This window comes from Hemicordylus capensis, chromosome 1 (genome assembly GCF_027244095.1).
Source record: "Hemicordylus capensis ecotype Gifberg chromosome 1, rHemCap1.1.pri, whole genome shotgun sequence".
NCBI classification, from domain to species: Eukaryota; Metazoa; Chordata; class Lepidosauria; order Squamata; family Cordylidae; genus Hemicordylus; species Hemicordylus capensis.
This window is the reverse complement of record NC_069657.1, coordinates 360,572,180-360,590,402: the sequence shown is the minus strand read 5'-3', so window position 1 is coordinate 360,590,402 and position 18,223 is coordinate 360,572,180. Positions and strand designations below refer to the sequence as shown.

Genomic DNA, 18,223 nt, shown 5'->3' with positions numbered 1-18,223 from the left:
TCGGGTGGGTCTCTGTGTGAAACAGGATGTTGGACTTGATAGGCCTTGGTCTTGATCCATCTTGGCTGTTCTTATGTTCACCCAACAAAGTGAAGGTCCTTCCCCCCAAAAAATAATATTTGTGATATAGATGTGTTAGACATAGACTATTTGTTTTTATTTCCTAGCAGTTTTGTGAACATATTGTTGGTATGTATGTCAATTAAGCCTACTTTGTGCAAGAAACACATGCCGCTATCTGTGAATTAGTATCAAATATAAAGTGCAGTACACTTAATAAACCACCCAGTGTCACTCTAGTAGCGGGCAGTTTACATATGCAGACCTCATGTATCTAATAGTGACAAGTGCAACATCTAGTATTTCTTTCTCCCATCCCCATTTTAGTATCTATGTGTGTTTTGAAGAATGCTGTTTCTGTGGGAGAGGGGATAGAAAGAAAGCCATTCTTCTTAAGAATTGTGCTAATTCTGTTAGCAATTCACAAAACATTTACATACAAGAGGACTATCAGTCAAATAATAAACAACAACAAAAAAGGAACACTTTACAAAAATGTTTTAAACCCTGTTTTTCAGACCTATGAATTAAGTACTGTTTGTTAAATTATGTGAGTTAAATATGTTGCACTCTACAAAGATATTGTCCCCATATAAGGAGAATACAAAGAGGGCATTAACAAATTTAGGGTAGAAACAAGGATTGGAGGAAATGGTGGCTGAGGGCCCTTATATTGTAGATGTGGATGTTACCTGCAATGGATGGGATAATATTCTTCCCTGAAAGTGCAGATTCACAGTCTGGGAATGCACCTGGATCCAGAACTATTCCTGAAAGAACAGGTAATGGTCATGAAAACAGTTTTAATCATTTGCTAAAATGGTACACCTAGGGCAAGTAGCCTCTTGGGGATGGTTTCCAGCAGACAAATGTCATGGGGGTTAAACCCATTCACACTTGACATTACATCTGGTTTGGCACTGGCTACATCTGCTTACATTGGTTGCATTCCCTCATGGAGAAAAAAAGCAACTGGTCACTAGCTGGTTTTGTAGTAGGAAGCATGAATTGTCCCCTTTACTAAGCAGTTCACTCTGGTTTGCATTTGAATGGGAGACTACATGTGAGCACTGTAATATATTCCCCTTAGAGGATGAGGCCGCTCTGGGAAGAGCACCTGCATGCTCACATGCAGAAGGTTCCAAGTTTCCTCCCTGGCATCTCCAAGGTAGGGCTGAGAGAGACCACTGGCTGCAACCTTGGAGAAGCTGCTGCCAGTCTATGTAGACAATACTGAGCTAGATGGACCAATGGTCTGACTCGATATAAGTCAGCTTCCTATGTTTCTATTACTTGGGTTGGTCTGGAGAGAGCTTAGGCAGGATCCGACATAGCATGAAGGCATGGTTTATTTTGTCTAACTGTGAGTGGTTTGTATGTCTGAAGCCGTACCAGTCAGCAAACCATGGTTTATTTTGGACAACCAAACCACTATCTGAATCCAAGAGAATGGTTTACATGACCCCCACCACACATTAAGGTCATCTGAGGAGGTCCAGCTCCAGTTACCACCGGTTTGTTTGGTGGCGACTCAGAGGTGGGCCTTCTCTGTAGCTGCTCCTGGGCTGTGGAATGCACTCCCAGCTGAAATTCGTAATCTTAATTCCTTACTGACCTTCAAGAGAGCCCTTAAAACTCATCTGTTTGGCCTGGCCTTTCAGGGTTTTAATTAGTTTTGTTTTAATGCTAACCTGGTTTTCATGGTTTTAATTGTTCTGATAGTTTAATTGTTTTTTAAGATGTTATTAATTGGTGTTCATATCTATATTTCTGTTTTAATTATTATTGATTTTAATGGTTTCTGTTTTTAATTGTAAACTGCCCTGAGCCATTTCAGAAGAGCGGTATAAAAATCAAATGAATAAATAAATAAGTTTTGAAGTTGCTTGGTTTGTCATAACCATGGTCTCATATGAGGTCTATTCCTGCACCCTGGTTTAAGCTTGATTTGTTTCAATAGCTCTCTTCTTGCAGAGAGAGAGGCAACCTAGGTCACAGAAAGAAAGGAGAAAGGAGGGTCCCAAACCAACCATGACAGGGAGAAACAAGCCAAGATATGGTGCCAAACCAAGTTTGTTTTTAAAGAATCTGGTTCTGTATGATGCCTGAACTGCCTTTTGAAAGCTGCAGCTGGTGCAAAATGCTATTGCACAATTTCTTTGGGAGTGGGTTTACATTACTGGTGTTCCACTATAGTAGTTCCTCATAAGGTTCCGGGTATAATGGAAAATATGTGTCATCCCCTATAAAACCCTATAATGTGTTGGGCCCAGAGTGTTGTAGGTAGTGGAGCTCTTCTCACGATTGGTGAGGAGAGCTCTGGGGCGGTCTGTGGAGAAGACGGGTTTAGCCTACTTTCCCCGCAGACAATCTCCTGTTTTTCTCTGGGTGGGTGGATCACCCAGCTAGACAAGCAGCTGCTTGCCTGCGGCTCGTCCGGCAGCTCCGGGGGTCAGGGAGCCAGGATGCACTGCCGTGCGCTGTCCTGCCTCCAGGAGTCCCAATAATGTGAGTGTGCGGTATATTACTGGGATCCCCTCTCCCCCTGCTGAGTGTGCCAGCCATGGCTGACACACAATCAAAACAATGAAGTTAAGGGAGCGCTTGCTCCCTTTACCTCATTTTAGCAGGAGGCTACTGAGGCGGGTTTGCCGCCATGTAGCCACTGTGTGGGGTGAGATCTCAGTGGCTCACACAAGCATGCAAAACCAGGCTGTGCTCCCTTAGCCCGGTTTTGCATGCTCCTGTGTATAGCCCCAGTGTTTTTCCCCATATAAACTTTCTGACTCCTGCCATCTAGGGAAGGCACCCAGCTCTAGGCCCATCTTCCAGTAAAATGAAATCTGCCAGAACTGAGCCTTCTCTGCAGTGGTCTCAAATCTATAGAATTTTCTCCCCAAAGAGACCCCTCTGAGCTCAACCTCCCAGTCATTTAGGGAGCACATAAAACCTTTTAAAACATCCAAGCAGACACTTCTAGTCTACGTTTTTGGGTAGGGCTGGGCAGCAGTCAGGGAGGGAACCACAAGATGAACAGAGAGCCAGAACCAGGAGCCTCAGCCTCAGGTTTCTATCAAGGTGAAAGCCTTGATAGGCCCTGTGGCTCAGGGGAGCCCAGTGGCCAGCCTCGGTAGGCAGGGCCAGCCCAGAAGCCAGAAATGCATATGGCATCATTGCTGCACTTGGGGTTCATCCATTGTAGCCCCTGGTGGCGCAGTGGTAAAATTGCCGCCCTGTAACCAGAAGGTTACAAGTTCAATCCTGACCAGGGGCTCAAGGTTGACTCAGCCTTCCATCCTTCCGAGGTCGGTAAAATGAGTACCCAGAATGTTGGGGGGCAATATGCTAAATCATTGTAAACCGCTTAGAGAGCTCCAGCTATAGAGCGGTATATAAATGTAAGTGCTATTGCTATTGCTATTGTAAGGAGTTGCATCATCTCCACTTACAATTCCTGCTTCTTCTTCTGCATGTAATCGCACTTTTAACCTTTTAAACTTTTGAGACACATAACCCAGAAAAATCAGTAGGTGCAGATAAACCTGTTGGGAACTCGAAAAGTAGGCCTTCATGCACCCCCCGCCCCGTTCCTAATAAGAAGCGTAATTTGGACCTGCCTGCCCACAAGAGGGTCCAGAAGCAAGATACTGCCAACCACTGTCACTAGGAGCCTCATAAGGAGACCAGCAAAGGAAGGAGCCCAACAGTTGCTCTCTATCTTATAAAGGCTCAAACCAGGCACTCTGGAACCCCAAAACAAGTTTCGCCTATGGAGGTTCTAGTTCTCCTGAGACCCCAGGGCAAGGCAGCCATGGGGGTCTCAGGACCCTTTCACCAAACAATTAACCCAAGCCCCACTTCAGTCCTCACCTCACAAGGCATCTTTCACCCTATCAAGATACCCAGCAGGAACCCTTCCCATTCGCACAACCCCTGGATCCACCCTCGCTGCTGAGGATCCAGGCTGCCCTCCCTTCACATCAAGAGCAGGTAATATAGGGGGCTTCTCCACTTCCTCCACCCCTGGGACTACCTCTTTCGCTCTCTCCGATTCCCACACCCAACAACCACCCTGCTTTCTGGAGTGTATGTGCGAGTACACGTGGTATAGGGAACCTGCTCATATAGTCCCCTTCCCGTCTCTTTTTTCTTAGCAGGATTCCGGCAACCTTGAACCAGCTCATTCTCCTTCCTCCAAGCTCCCTGATAGCCCAGGAAATAATTTCTTTCCCTGATCCCACTTCCTGTTTTCCAGGAGCCTCCTGCAATCTGCATAGGCTGACCCTGCTGTTCCCCAGAGACTGGGTCACAGAGGCAGGGTCCAGCCCTTGTATTAGCATTTCATTAGAAAAGTGGCTGCCATCCCTCCAATTAAGCAGAGGAGCCATTTCCTTTCCTTTCCCTTCTCCGAAAGGAGATCACACCAACCACCTACCACTGTTTCCCTTCCCTGTCTAAATCAGCCATTTGTAATAGCAGCGTTAAAGCAGTGAGTCTGGACTCACATCCACCAAAGTGTCTGAGTCATGTGGGAATTCCCTCATTACCATTATACTCAAGCCTTTTATTTGTATTCAATAAAGCAACCTTTTTATTTCAATTTAAGGCTGTGGTTGTGACTTTCTGGAGAAACTGCACATTTCATAACCACACTTGAAGATCCTGCCAGTGGGGAAAGAGGTCCCCACGTAACAAACGTTCAGCTGTGCCAAACACGTTCATTGTAAAAGACTGATTCTTCCTGGACATCAGAAATCATATAACTTTTAAAGGAATAACTGTACCACACTTGGGTTGCTTAGAAAATAACACAATCATTTTGTCATTCAGCCCCAAAGTACTCTGATACTTTGCAATAATAGAACTATCTCAGGAAGAAGAAAACAATTGCAGCGGCTCAAGGAGGGTTCAGTATATAGGAACAATTGGATCAGCTCCATGAGACAAGTTGAACAGAAATATGATTCATCAACAGATGTATTTGCTGCAAGTGAATGTAAAATAGGTAGTCACAAACCAAACATTCCAACCAGAAATGGAAAGAGAATTTGTAAATACCCATCCCCAGATGTGTTCAGCAGCTACCTCTCTCTGTGTCACACAAAGCATGCACTGGAACCAGTTCTCTTGAAATGTGAAAAGGTCTTCTTAAAATACAGGGAATTGCCTGGAGACAACAGCCCAACCCCACTTCTCCTATCTGTGTGCACTTTTTGCATTGGCATTGACTGGACCAGGAGAAGGCAACTCATACCTAGCGATGAGTGAGATTCCTCAGGTTTAATTCCAAGTAGGATAATCTAAAATGAACGAATGAATGCTTGATTCAAATTGGGCACAAATTAGTTCATTTTAAGCTTGGGGGTCATTCTCAGCTGGAGATCTTGTCAGATGTCAGGATGATGATATATCCCTGATGATGAAGATATGAGGAGGCCTGGAGATCTCCTCACCCTATGTCCACTTCCATATCCTGCTGCCCCCTTCTTCCCCCCACCAACCAAAAAAATAGTGGCAACAAAAAGGTATGCCCAGGCACCAGATCCATAAGTAGGATAGTTTTATAGTTTTACTAAAACATTTCATTATCCCAAGGAAACTACAGGTATCACGGCTATTTCCCAGGAGTCATGATACCTACAATGCTGCTGCAGAACTAAAGATTTAATTAGCAGCCTCTCTCATTGTCATTGCCATCATCAGGTAAGTTGCAACAAGACGAGGAAAGGGAAGCTGTCTCAGGTTGGTGTTAAAAGTACAACGAAGATGTTTTTAGATGTATACTTACAATGTAAACTTGAATGTAACCAAAGCACATTTGCAAATATGTTTCAAACAGAGATATACTTGTCAAGGATCCTGGATTGGCTGCAGCTCCCTGTTGTACAGACACTTTAGGCCTGGCTACAGAGGTCAGTATCTGCCAAGGATGTAAATGGGGGAGGGACGAGTCCAATATAAACAAAAACAACCACCATGAAACTATTAATATACAGATTTTAAAAAAATAATAATAATTAGTATTCAGTAAGTCAGAAAATCATGTGACAAAGGAGCAAAAAATTACTACATGAAATATAACGTGTAGAGCTATATTCTTCACCAGCATAGATGCACTATTACACCAAATAGAAGAAAACTCAAGCTAAACCAAGTTTCAGACCAATCATTTCTTGCTGTAATTCTTTGTTGGAACCCTTATCAGAATATTTAGAATTTCCCCCTTGTTCCTTCTATAGAAAAACAAACTAGTTCCATTAAGGGTACTAAATCGTTAATATCACAGAATCCCTGGAAATACAAGATTCCATTTACCTCTGCACTTTAGACATTGAGGCTCTCAATACTTCTACACTTCATGAGGGAACCAGACATGAAGTTGGAAATTTTCAACAGCTGAGATCCACTAAAGTTCCACCCACACTTTTTCTTTTGGATCTCATATTGGACTCTAGCTACTTTAGACTCGATCAGGACATATCCATTCAACATGGTGTTGCTCTGGGCAGCAAAGTAGCTCCTTTTGTAGCACATCTAGACATGTCTCTGTTGGAGACAGATAAGGTTTTGAAAGTTGGATGCATTCAGGACCAATTTATTATTTTATGAGAGATACACTGATGATATGTTTCTTCTGTTCTCAGATGATGAGGTCTCTTTCTTTCAGTTTTTTAACAGGATTGATTCAGTGGATGTTAATATTAAGTTTAGTTATAATATACAGACACAATCCATACCATTTTGGGATGTTATGGTTACACTGATTGATAACAGTTTGAAAGTTTCTAGTTACAGGAAGTCAATAGCGAGACATTCTTTTTTACATTTTAAATAGTTATCATCCCAAACAGCTTAAGAACAATTATCCATATGCACAGTTTCTTAGAATACGGAAGAATTGTACAGATGATGTTGTTTATCATCAAGAATTAATTGTTAGAACAACTTCTTCAAAGGGGATATTCTCCCAAGATCATTGGATCTGCAGCAGCTTGAGCCTCTCATCTGTCTATACAAAATTCACTTTTATTAGAAAATATTGACAAACAGAGGGATTGTGAAAAAAATATTTTCATATTTTTCTCATCTTTCTTTACCTATTAAGAAGATCATCTATAGACACTGGCATCTTATTTCCCATATACCAAGTTGGGTTCATTTTGCCCAATATATAAAGCAATATATATGTTGGTTAGGGCATATATCTGTAGTGTCGTCAATAAATGAACAAACCATTGGTACATTTAAATGTGGACATTGTTCAGCCTGTAATTATATTCAGAAGGGTTCTCAATATGTCCATATATATTGGAATAAGAAGTTTCATTTTAATGTTTTTGCTACTTGCAATACCTCCTTTGTTGTCTATCTGCTTTTAAGTCCATGTGGGTTAATATACTGTATATATAGGGCAAACCACCTGCCCTGTTAGAACACACATACAGGAACATAGGAACAGATTCAAACATGCCTCTGATAACACGACACTCATTCAACATTTTTCTATTCGTCATGATTACAGGGATTTCTGATAGGAATGGGAATTGGAGGGCTTAGGTTCCCAGATGCAGAAAATCAGCCAAAAATTTCATCCCATTTCCCTCCCCCATCATGCCCAATCACCCCCAAATGGCCCCTCAAGGTGCCCTACCATGTTGCACGATCACTCATGGGGTAAAAAATTGGCCAAAAATCATGTTTCTTGCCTTCCATTTTGAGCCATAAAATGGCTTCTGATCTCTCTGGCAGTCAAAATGGCAGCTTGAAATTATCTCTGAGGTAATTTCCAGCCACCCCCATCCCGCGGATATGCGGGTTTAACCCTTTTTTGTCCACTTTTTTCTGCGTATACCAAGGTCAGGTGCTAATTAACTGAACACAGATATACAAAACCGTGAGTGCTGGACCTGCGAATAGTGAGGTCCTCCTGTATTATGATTTTATACATTGGCATGCATTTTTGACATCATATATGTTCATCTATTTAGTGATTCATTGCTTTTTGTTTTATAGAATTTTATTGAAACCTTGTTTACCCTGAGTTTTCTTCTACTTGGTGTAATATTCAATCTATGCTGATGAAGAATTAAAAAATGCTGTTTAGCGCTACACATTATATTCTATGTTGTAATTTTTGTGCCTTTGCCACATGGTGCTCTGACATTATTATTATTGTTTTATTTATTTATTTGATTTCTATACTGCCCTTCCAAAAATGGCTTACATTAAAACAAACTAAAATTAATTAATTATTAAAATCAAACACTGTAAGAACAACATAAAACCATTATTAAAACAATTAAAGCAGTTTGTAAAACTCCGGAAATCCAGGCTGAACCTTTACGGTTTAAAAACAGTTTAAAAACCCTGGAAGCCCAGGCCAAACAGATAGGTCTAAAGGACTCTCCTGAAGGCCAATAATGAACTCAGATTGTTAATAATGAACTCTGGCTTTACTGAACATTATATAAATTGTCACTTGATGTTGTAATTTGCCGTGCCTTTGCCATATCGTGTTCTGATACAATTAATATGCAATTTTTAAAATCAAAATAAGATATGTAGTAACCAGTAATATCTGTATATTAATAGTTTCATTGTGGTTTTCTTAGTTAGCCTTGAATATATTTTGATTGTTTCCCCATAGGCTACTGTATTAGTACTCTGACTTCTTCTTTTCCTTCCCCATTTTGAGTACTACCTTCGTTGTGTTCAAAGGCCATGCACTGGCTGGAGCCAACAGCTGATGCTGGTTCCAAGCAGAATTTGCTTCTGCACACAGGGTGAGGAGATATTGTAGGACAGACATCTTCCCGTGGGAATCCTCTCTGCTGCAATGGCAATATGACAGGGGTACAGGACAAGGCCCTATGCAACTTCTTTTCAGCATATGGCACAGAGGGTTGTTTCTTGCAGACAGTTGACATGGCGACACTCGAGCCAGGCTGTGACAGGACACTTTGATTTTACCATGACTCCTCCTCTGGGTGGCTCCTTGTCCAACTCTAAATGTATAAAGAGGGAAATACAGTATTAACAATGTGTTCGTTTAGTTTAGTTTGAATGTCCACCCCTGTGGCAGCAGACTGAAAAAGCAAAGGCCAGAACCTGCTGGAAACATGGCTAGGTGTCGTCTCTTCATGGAGCCCACAGCAAGCAAAAAGGGGGCCTGTCACTATCTGTCACCCTTCTCCTCAATTTTGAGTTCTCTGCCTGTGGGAACACCAGATCCTCTTGTCTCTGCTGACTACATCAGGGGCTTTCCGAAGCAGCTTCTAAGCCACACTTCGACTGAGGTCCCTGCCCTCAGATGTGCAGGACTTTCCGATTCCATAATATGGAAAGTTGTTCTTATCACTGTAGTGATGACAGGGAAAGCCCCTACGCCACATCTTTTCAGCATGTGGTGCAGAAGCAAGCAGGCAATAAAGGTCATGTGTCTAACTTGATGCCTGTGATTCTAAGATTCTATAGTCCAAGAATCCTTCTGCAGCAATGGATGACTGTCCACTGGTGGTCCTAGCAACAGGGCCAATGCTCTTACTCTGCTACCCTGAAGATGTTGTGACTAGCTTCCTTGCCCTGTGTGTGGCTGAGTCAGCCCTCCTTGCCCTTCCATCATGGCCAGTACACCTACTACCCCACTGGTGGAGATGAAAGCTGGTCTTGTGGTAGCAAGCATGACTTGTCCCCTTACCTAAGCACGGTCTGCCCTGGTTGCATATGAAAGGGAGACTTGAAGTGTGAGCACTGTAAGATATTCCCCTCAGAGGATGGAGTGGCTCTGGGAAGAACAGAAGGTTTCAAGTTCCCTCCCTGGCTTCTCCAAGATAGGGCTGAGATTCATGCCTGCAACCTTGGAGAAGCCACTGCCAGTCTGTGAAGACAATACTGAGATAGATAGACCAATGGTCTGACTCAGTATATGGCAGCTTCCTATGTTCTAAGGTGTTGAGAAGGAAGCCCTAGTCTGCTCCATGGCAGCTGCCTTGTGTCCATATGTGGGTGGGGTGAGGGGGCTCACCAAAGGTTTCTTGTCTAGAATCCCCTGCTAACTGGGCAAAGAGGCACCTTTTACCGTGGTGATTCTCTTTATTTAGCAGGGGGAGAGTAACTGGCCCTATCCACCCCCTGCACAGTACCCCCAGTGACTGTTGCTGGTGTCTATCTTCTTCTTCTTTTTTAAAGAATGTGAGCCCTTTGGGGACAGGGAGCCATCTTATTTATTTATTATTTCTCTGTGTAAACCGCCCTGAGCCATTTTTGGAAGGGCAGTATAGAAATTGAATTAATAATAGCTAAGTCTGGTACACATAGTATCCAGACTCACTGCGAAGAACAACCTGAAACAGCCTTCAGTTTCATTTCATGATGCATAAGCTAAGAAACCTGTCTACCCCAAAACAGGTGTAAACATAAACATGTTTGTTCTGCAAATACACGTTATATTTCAAACACTGGTATGACTATCCAATCTACAATATTGTGTTAAAAACCTCAATTTCATTTCTTGGGTAGTTTTATATTCCAAAACACCCACAAGGTGCAGGGATTTTTGGTACGTAGGGCATTGCCACTGGCATCTCAGAAGCTGCAAACAACAGGAATACATTGAAATACATTGGTTTGGTCTCTGCAGATAAAAGAACTGCCTGGAGTCAGTTTAGAACCCAGACGAGAATAGATTTCTCCATAAGGAGTTGCTTACCCCAAAGCTCATTATCCCAATTCAATTTCTTCTTCTAGGATTTGCTTTCCTGACATGTTTGACCATATTTTGTTGAGGTGGCAAACTACATTCAGCTTTTGCAAGATTTTTGTAAATAACCTGTTTAAGCCAGCCCACCCCTGCTCTCAGGAAAGGTTCATTCTCATCTTTTCTGGTGACGGTAGTAATGAATGGATAATATAAACAAATTCTAGATTAGCAATTTGTCTCACCAGTAACCTTCTAGTGACCTTTCTGTTTCAAGGATAAATACTCATCATATATTTGAATCATAAATACTCTTTCATCCTGAAATGTTTATGTTTAATAAGTACTATGGTCTTTTTCCGGTTAATAGCACTGGCCCACATCCACATCAGTGCACTGTTGGCAACACATAATGCTAGCCCTTGTGCATTCACCCTGGTGTGGGCGCTTTTACGCACGAGTGCAATTACTTTCTGAAGCTCACCTGCACTCTGGGAGTGCTCTGTTAGAGCCAAAATGTGTCACTTGGTCCTCAAGGACATCTTTCCACTCTAATAGAGCATGCTGACAGCACACCACTCTGGATGTAGGCCATCAGTGCTGTTTTCTGATTGGGGCATGTGGGAGAGAGACAAAGTTACACAAGGACAGCAACACTGTGGTGTTACCCCATGATATCAATAATAGTTATTTCATAGAGGCGAATGGAAGTTAATAGAAAATTCATTTAATATGAAAACTAAACCTAATGCTGTGCTAGTAGTGTGGACCTGACAAAAGAAAATCTCTGCCTCTGAAGGCTTACAATTTAACAGATAATTTACTATTTTGTACCCACAAGAAGGCTCTCAGCTACCCATGGGCACATTCCTATGAAAACGTTCTGTCAAAACAGAGAACAACTCACTCTAAGACAAACTGAGGCTGGATGCCAGGATCAATGGTAGGCTACAGAACTGTCTGAGGCAACAGCCACTTGCCTCACAACCTGCTACTAATAAAACCACACAAGGTAGCCGTGCAGTCTGCATCACATCCAGTTGTTTAGTGCTTGTGATAGTTGTCCTCCTTCTAGGTATCACTGCTGCCACCACTCAGACCCTTTGACACACCTGAGACCATTATCACAGTCTTACAAGCGACCTGTGGCAGAGCTTATTCTTTATTATATTTCTCCAAAATGATAAGCAGCGCTGTAGTGTGGTGCAACACTTCTGGTGAATGTGGGAAAGAAAAAGAAATGTTTTAGTACCTTTGTAACATAGAAGAAACAGGTTTTATTTTAAACTTATTCAGATGATGTTCTTTTATGTTCTTAGAAGCGTAAAGGTTTCAGATATCAAAATATAAACTTATGACAGTGTTGACTTTTTGTGATGCTCTACCTGTAAGAATATTTATCTGTGACTCTCGTTTTGAGGATTATGGTGACTTGGTTGGTTGGTTGGTTTTGCTTCAGACCTGCCTCACAGTTGAGGACTTCCCTAGGTTTTCACCTGAACAGAAAATAGGTTTTCATTTGAGAGCACATAAACTTCTCTGCCTCTAGGGAAAAAAACCCTCCCCTCCCTTTCACGGAGAAATCACTTTCTTGTTCAATCTTATTTACTTCCCCAGGACACACCCTCTCAAAACCCTCCTAAACACTTTCCTCTGCCTGTTTTATCTCTTACGTTCCAAACAGGGTTCCCCCACTATTGCAGCCTCTCTCTGTCACATAAAAATTCCTTTAATCCTTTTATCTCCTGCACATACTTAAACTGCATTATAAAAACATTACACACAGCTTCATAATATTAAGATTTATATATATATATATATATATATATATAGAGAGAGAGAGAGAGAGAGAGAGAGAGAGAACACACCTGTAAACAAACAATACTGAGGGGTAAATAAATATAGAATTTTTTAAAAGAAAGCTTAGAAAAAAGCTGTGAAAGCTTGTGCCTCATTGAGAGGAGGTTAACCTTCCTCTCAATGTGTCCCAAACGAGCCATTTGGACACATCTCATGCTGTTCCTCTTATCAGCCATAATTTTGTTCCTGTTTAATTGTTAAGAGTACAGCCATAATCTAATCCTCCATTTAGATTACATCAGTATTTAAAGGACTTATTGGGGGTCTCAAAAAGTTTCCCCTAATTGCAAGAGGAAGTGTACAAGAAAATATGGGGCTTGAGATTATAGAGGGTAAAAAAAAAAAAAAAAAGAGTTGGAAAGAACCTTAGAGATCTTCTAATGTAACCCTTGATACCCAACTGGTTGGGGGGAAATGCACACAAAAACGTAGCTCTAAATAGCCAAACATCATTTTCAAGTTGGATGGTGCCAGTAGCATAATATAAGAATTTGTATTGATCTAGTTCTGTTAAATATCTTAACTATTTGTTTGAAATGTAAGAGTTTTCAGATATAGCAAAAATAAGGACAAAACTTTGCAGACTAAGTATTCAAAATTATCAATAAAGTAAAGTGGTGTACAGATAAAGGCAAAATGAAAATCAACACGACACACTTAAACATGGAAAACCAATAATGCATACAGAAGGATGGAGGATAAAACTAGGCAGAGGAGTTTATGAGAAAGTCATCAGAGAAGCGGTTTCCTCGCAAGACAAAGGATCATGTAATTTTAGGTTGCATCAATCGGCATGGGACATAATGTGCTAGCTCTGGGCAACACAAGAAACACCAACACATCAGTAATGATACAATAATAAATGGACTACTGAAACAAATAGGACAGTCTGAAGGAAGTCATACCTGAATGCTGTGTAAGGGGGGCATCTTCCAATATTTAGAAAGGATGTTAGGAAAAGAGCAGATTATTCAACCCTGGCATTGATGATAGGAAAACCAGAACATAGGTTTAAAACAGCATAAAAATTGATTATGAAAATAATCAGTTATGAGAGTCTTCTTTAAAGAGCAAGTCTATGGCAGAATAAATTGCATCAAAAAGTCATGAAATGAAATCTCCTCCTCTGTAGCCTTAGATTGACACATTTATGGAATTTTATTGTATTTTAACTTTTGTAAACTGCCTTGAGATACATTATGAAAGGTGATAGAAAAATTGAATAAATAAATTATTGCATTAGACTGGTAACCTTCAATCTGTTTAAGATATGATACAACCATATCCCAATCTTGAAATAAGACCCGCTTTTAATGTTTAACTGTTTTTGCCGCTTCCCTTTTTCTTTTGCTTAAACGATGGTCTTTGAATAGTGATGGTGGTACTAACATTCCCTGCTTAGGTTGGTTGCAACCCATTAGTTGGTGGACAACTTTTAGGGTTCTTCTCAACAACTATATTTTATGAATGAATGAATGAATGAATGAATGAATGAATGAATGAATGAATGCACACATGTGCGAGGAGTGGTTTAATCAAGTGTCCCATTTTAGATTGCAAGTGAGAATGCCATTTTTGAATGTTCCCCATGTAAAAAGCTTCCTAAAAACAAAAACAAAACACGACCATAGCACATCAATTATATCCCACTTCCTTTTGAGTTTTCTGACTGCAGTAGGGTTTTTAGATAAGCATTCAAAACAGATCTCCCACACACAGTTTGAAATGATACAGCACGTTCTACCAGTCCACCTCATGTTGCTGCATGTGCAGAACAGGCTCAAACTGTATTATTATATCAAAGCCAATTAATATTGACTTTGATATAATACCAATGGAGCACAGCTCTGGTGCCACAGTCTTGTCAGTATGTGTACCATGGAAGTTTCAGTGCTGCTTTGATCTTGTATTAGAAGAAGTTTATCTAATAGTAGAAAGGCAATTTCCATTGCATAAATTTTAAGAGCCTATAAATGCTTAGCATTTGTATAGTTTGCTTTTTGAGTGTGCATGTATTATCTTTATATAATCTATTCTCATATTAAGACTGGGTAAGTGAGGCTGAGAGAGACTGGCAAACCTAAGGCCATCTAGTGGCCTTGACAGAGGCGAGATTAGAACCAAGGAGTTCCTGATTCACAGCTCAATCGCTTAACCATTATGCGATACTAGCTCTTGTATAGTTCTTGTTTTGGTACAAGGTGGTACTGTTCTTGGCCTCAGCAACTCCATATGCTCAATGAAAAGGCCACTTGTTTTGTAATCTCATACTCAGTTTAAGAATACTACCGTTAACAACTCTCACAGCTGATTTATAACAGCTAAACAGAAGTGGCTCATCTGTAATGTTAACTGTCAATCTTCTCAAATGGATGAAGATAAAACATTTCATTGGTATCCTGGATTGGGGCCAGAAGCCAAGACAATGTCATTACAACCAAACTTATTGCTCCTGATTTATAAGCAACTGCCTTTGATAGTAACATGATTTGAACTTACAGGTTGAAATCAGCATCAATCTCCATTACAGCAGTAATGGCAACTGAAAATCCATAGGACATCTTCTTACAACCTGCAGAAAAAAGCCAGGAGTCCTATATAGCTTCTCAATACATTCTGAGTGCCAGCTGGCCCCAAAGTGCCATCTGTTTATAAACCAACACTCTTAAAAGCAGAAGTGTAAAAAGGCATCCTCAGAAATAATTATCAGAAAATAAGTTTCAACATAGACAAGATCAACTAATTTACATCTGGCTGACTGTATAGCTGTACTACTACAATGTTAAAAAAACCAACAAAACAAAATGTTACAATATATTTTTTTTAATTTTTATAAATAACTTATCTGTTACAAAGACAGTTTACCCAACTAAATCACAAAACCATCAACTCAAGATATCCAAATTAGGTTTTATTAATAAAATAAGTAAAAATTGATTTGTCAATCTTCACATAGAACTGCAGATGAAGCTGAAAAACAAGGCCTCTTTTTATAAACAAAATGCATTGAATGCAAGTGCTTTGGGTCTACTGACTTATTACTTAGGATAGTCATTTAATTCCCACATTATAAAAATGCAAAGCCTTTAAAACAAAGGCCTTTGTGTATTCACATAGATCACTTGTAAAATTCCTATTAAAAATGTCCACTGGCAAATATTTACAGTGGGTGACAGTCTACTGTGTCTCTTGTGACATTTAAGCACTACCTCCTCTCTCATCGTAAGAGACACTACATTATTTTTGTAGTATGCAAGAGAGCATATTTTTAAAAAACACTTTAAGTTCAATCATATATGCTCTTGATTACCTGAATGTTTTCCTTTAAAGGGGGGGGGGGAGACAATGGAAATAAAGAGATGCTTGGTATTGCTTCAGTGTTCAAGTCTGCTTGATTTCTCGTTTCCAGCCTATAATTTTATTTGTCCTGATTATTGCTAATTTCCACCGTCAGCTTTAGAAACTGGCTGCCATGATAGGATAGCACTGATATTTTTATGCTACTGCTGCTGTATTGTACTGCCCCAGTAACTACCTCTTGAAGAGTTTGCAAGAGATCCAGCAATATGATTCAGATGTTGATCTGTTGGTGGGTTGAATATAATATACCTTTGGTTTAGTCGTGCCAGAAAAACACTACACTGTGTCACCCACCGTAAAATTCAGTGTACAGAGTGAACTATATGCATAAACTCTTCCAACTTTTCCTGCATTTTCACCATGCTGCATCTGCAGGTCTTCACAGATCACCGGCATTTACAATGTACAGAATAGGCTGTGGAGAGCTATTCTGTGCATTGTTTATCATTAATGCTCGTATTTTAAGGCACTGCTTCTCTCAGATCAAAAGCTTTTGAAAAAGGGTCATGATTGTGTGTAATCACTTAAAGGGGAAAGGAAAGTTAACAAAGACTATTACACTATACATCAAGAAGTACAAGAAATAATAAAAGGTGAAGGAAAGAAAGTCACTTAAAGCAGGCTCTAGAGCTATGTACAGTAGGAAAAGCTTTGGGGTATTTCACTGTGTGTATTGTACAGACAAAGCATGCAGTTTTCTTTTGCATCTTCAGACATGATTGTACTGATTTGTCTTCACAGAACAGAGCCATTTTCTGAAAGACAAGGCAAAGAGTACCATTTGTGAAATGATTTGTGAAATTCGTCCACAATCCAAGGGCCCTGTGGCAGCAAACAGTTTTAACACACTTTCAGCTTGTTCCTTTTCATTGAACGTAGTGTTTCACTGAAAGCTTTACAAACAACAACAAAAAGCTATCAATCTAAACCCTTCCCCTGTCAAAATTCAGTAGTGACATCTGCAGAGAAAGGTGGTTGGGGGAACACCCAAGCATTGAACATGGTGAGAGTTATTCTTATTGGGGTTCTGGTAATACTGTACACGATTCAGGCAGCTGGCAACCAAGTCTTTCAGGCAATTACCGTCCAGCTGATGAACTTCAGCTGCCTGCAGCACAACACTGAGGTATTATCTCTGTAGCATGACATTTAACATTAGTAATAAACCATCTTGTCACATGTTCAATTTTACAAAATCCTATGCATAAATGATTATTTATCCCAAGGAAATGACACAATAGTCAAAAGTTGGATTTACAGAAGGTAAGTGAGCCTCCCTGGCTCAGAAATGCCTGGGCATTTCACACTGTTCACAACGATTTAAGGCTGGGTGATTTAAAAAAGTACAAGCAGTACAATTCCACTGAGCTCCCTCATCTTCTTCCGTATCAGGTACAGTCTTTGGTGTTTTGATAATAGACCTTTGATCTGTGGGTGTGAAAGAAAACTGTTATTATACAGGACAGTAGGAATTGATCGAATTCTGTGGTTCCTGTTCCCACCTGCATGTAGCAAATTGGGTATAGGGTAGTGGACATGCTGGAACACAGTGTTAAGTTGCTTCTTCCCACATCTTCAAAAGTTCATCCCACCACTCAGTAACAAAAAATAAGCCTCCTGTCAACTCTTTCCCTCAACTGTGCTTTAGTCTAGACAATCTCCATCAGTCTTCATACTGCAAAAGTGAACAAATATTAAGTGTTCCAGCAAGTGAAAAGTGCCCCCCACACCCACTCACTAGGGAGAGCAGTAAACGTATATGGAGATCTGATTACACACATGCTACAGATCTCAGATCACTGTATGCTGAAAAAAACCCAGCAATATATATTACAGTGCATGGGTCTGGGGATGTGTTGTGGTGCCAGAGATAAGTACAACAAATATAATTTACCAACAGATACAGTACCTTTGGGCTTTGGTGCTACAGGACCTAGAAATCCAATATTGTCATAAAAATTATGAATGGCACTAGGATTAAAGTGTGGTCCTGGAAAAAGAGAGGGGAGAAAGAGTGCAATGAATAAAAAAGTGTGTACAAAAAGGCAGTTAACCCTGGCACTAGAGGACATATGTGGGCACACTAGTTCCCAGATTTGCACAGGGGAACTATTCCTAGCTATTTGCATGACAGACCCATATTCCTCTGTGTTAAGAGAAAATTCTATGGCCAGAGGATTCCGTAAGGAAAGCTATCTGGTTGTTGCACCCAGTAACATTTAGAAGTAACATTTTGCATTTGAAAAT

General features: G+C 40.5%; 1 protein-coding gene across 3 annotated transcripts in view; it reads right to left on the bottom strand.

Annotated features, from left to right (window-relative positions):
• Positions 1–15,423: 15,423 nt before the first annotated feature.
• Positions 15,424–18,223, bottom strand: part of TAB2 (TGF-beta activated kinase 1 (MAP3K7) binding protein 2) — a 94,899-nt gene continuing 92,099 nt past the window's right edge. For all 3 annotated transcript variants that reach the window (XM_053291670.1, XM_053291679.1, XM_053291687.1), the window contains 2 exons: positions 17,886–17,966; positions 15,424–17,404 (listed from right to left, as the gene is read on the bottom strand). In XM_053291670.1, the coding sequence (XP_053147645.1) occupies positions 17,259–17,404; positions 17,886–17,966 (227 nt within the window). In that variant the 3' untranslated portion in view covers positions 15,424–17,258. The remainder of the gene's footprint in view (positions 17,405–17,885; positions 17,967–18,223) is intronic.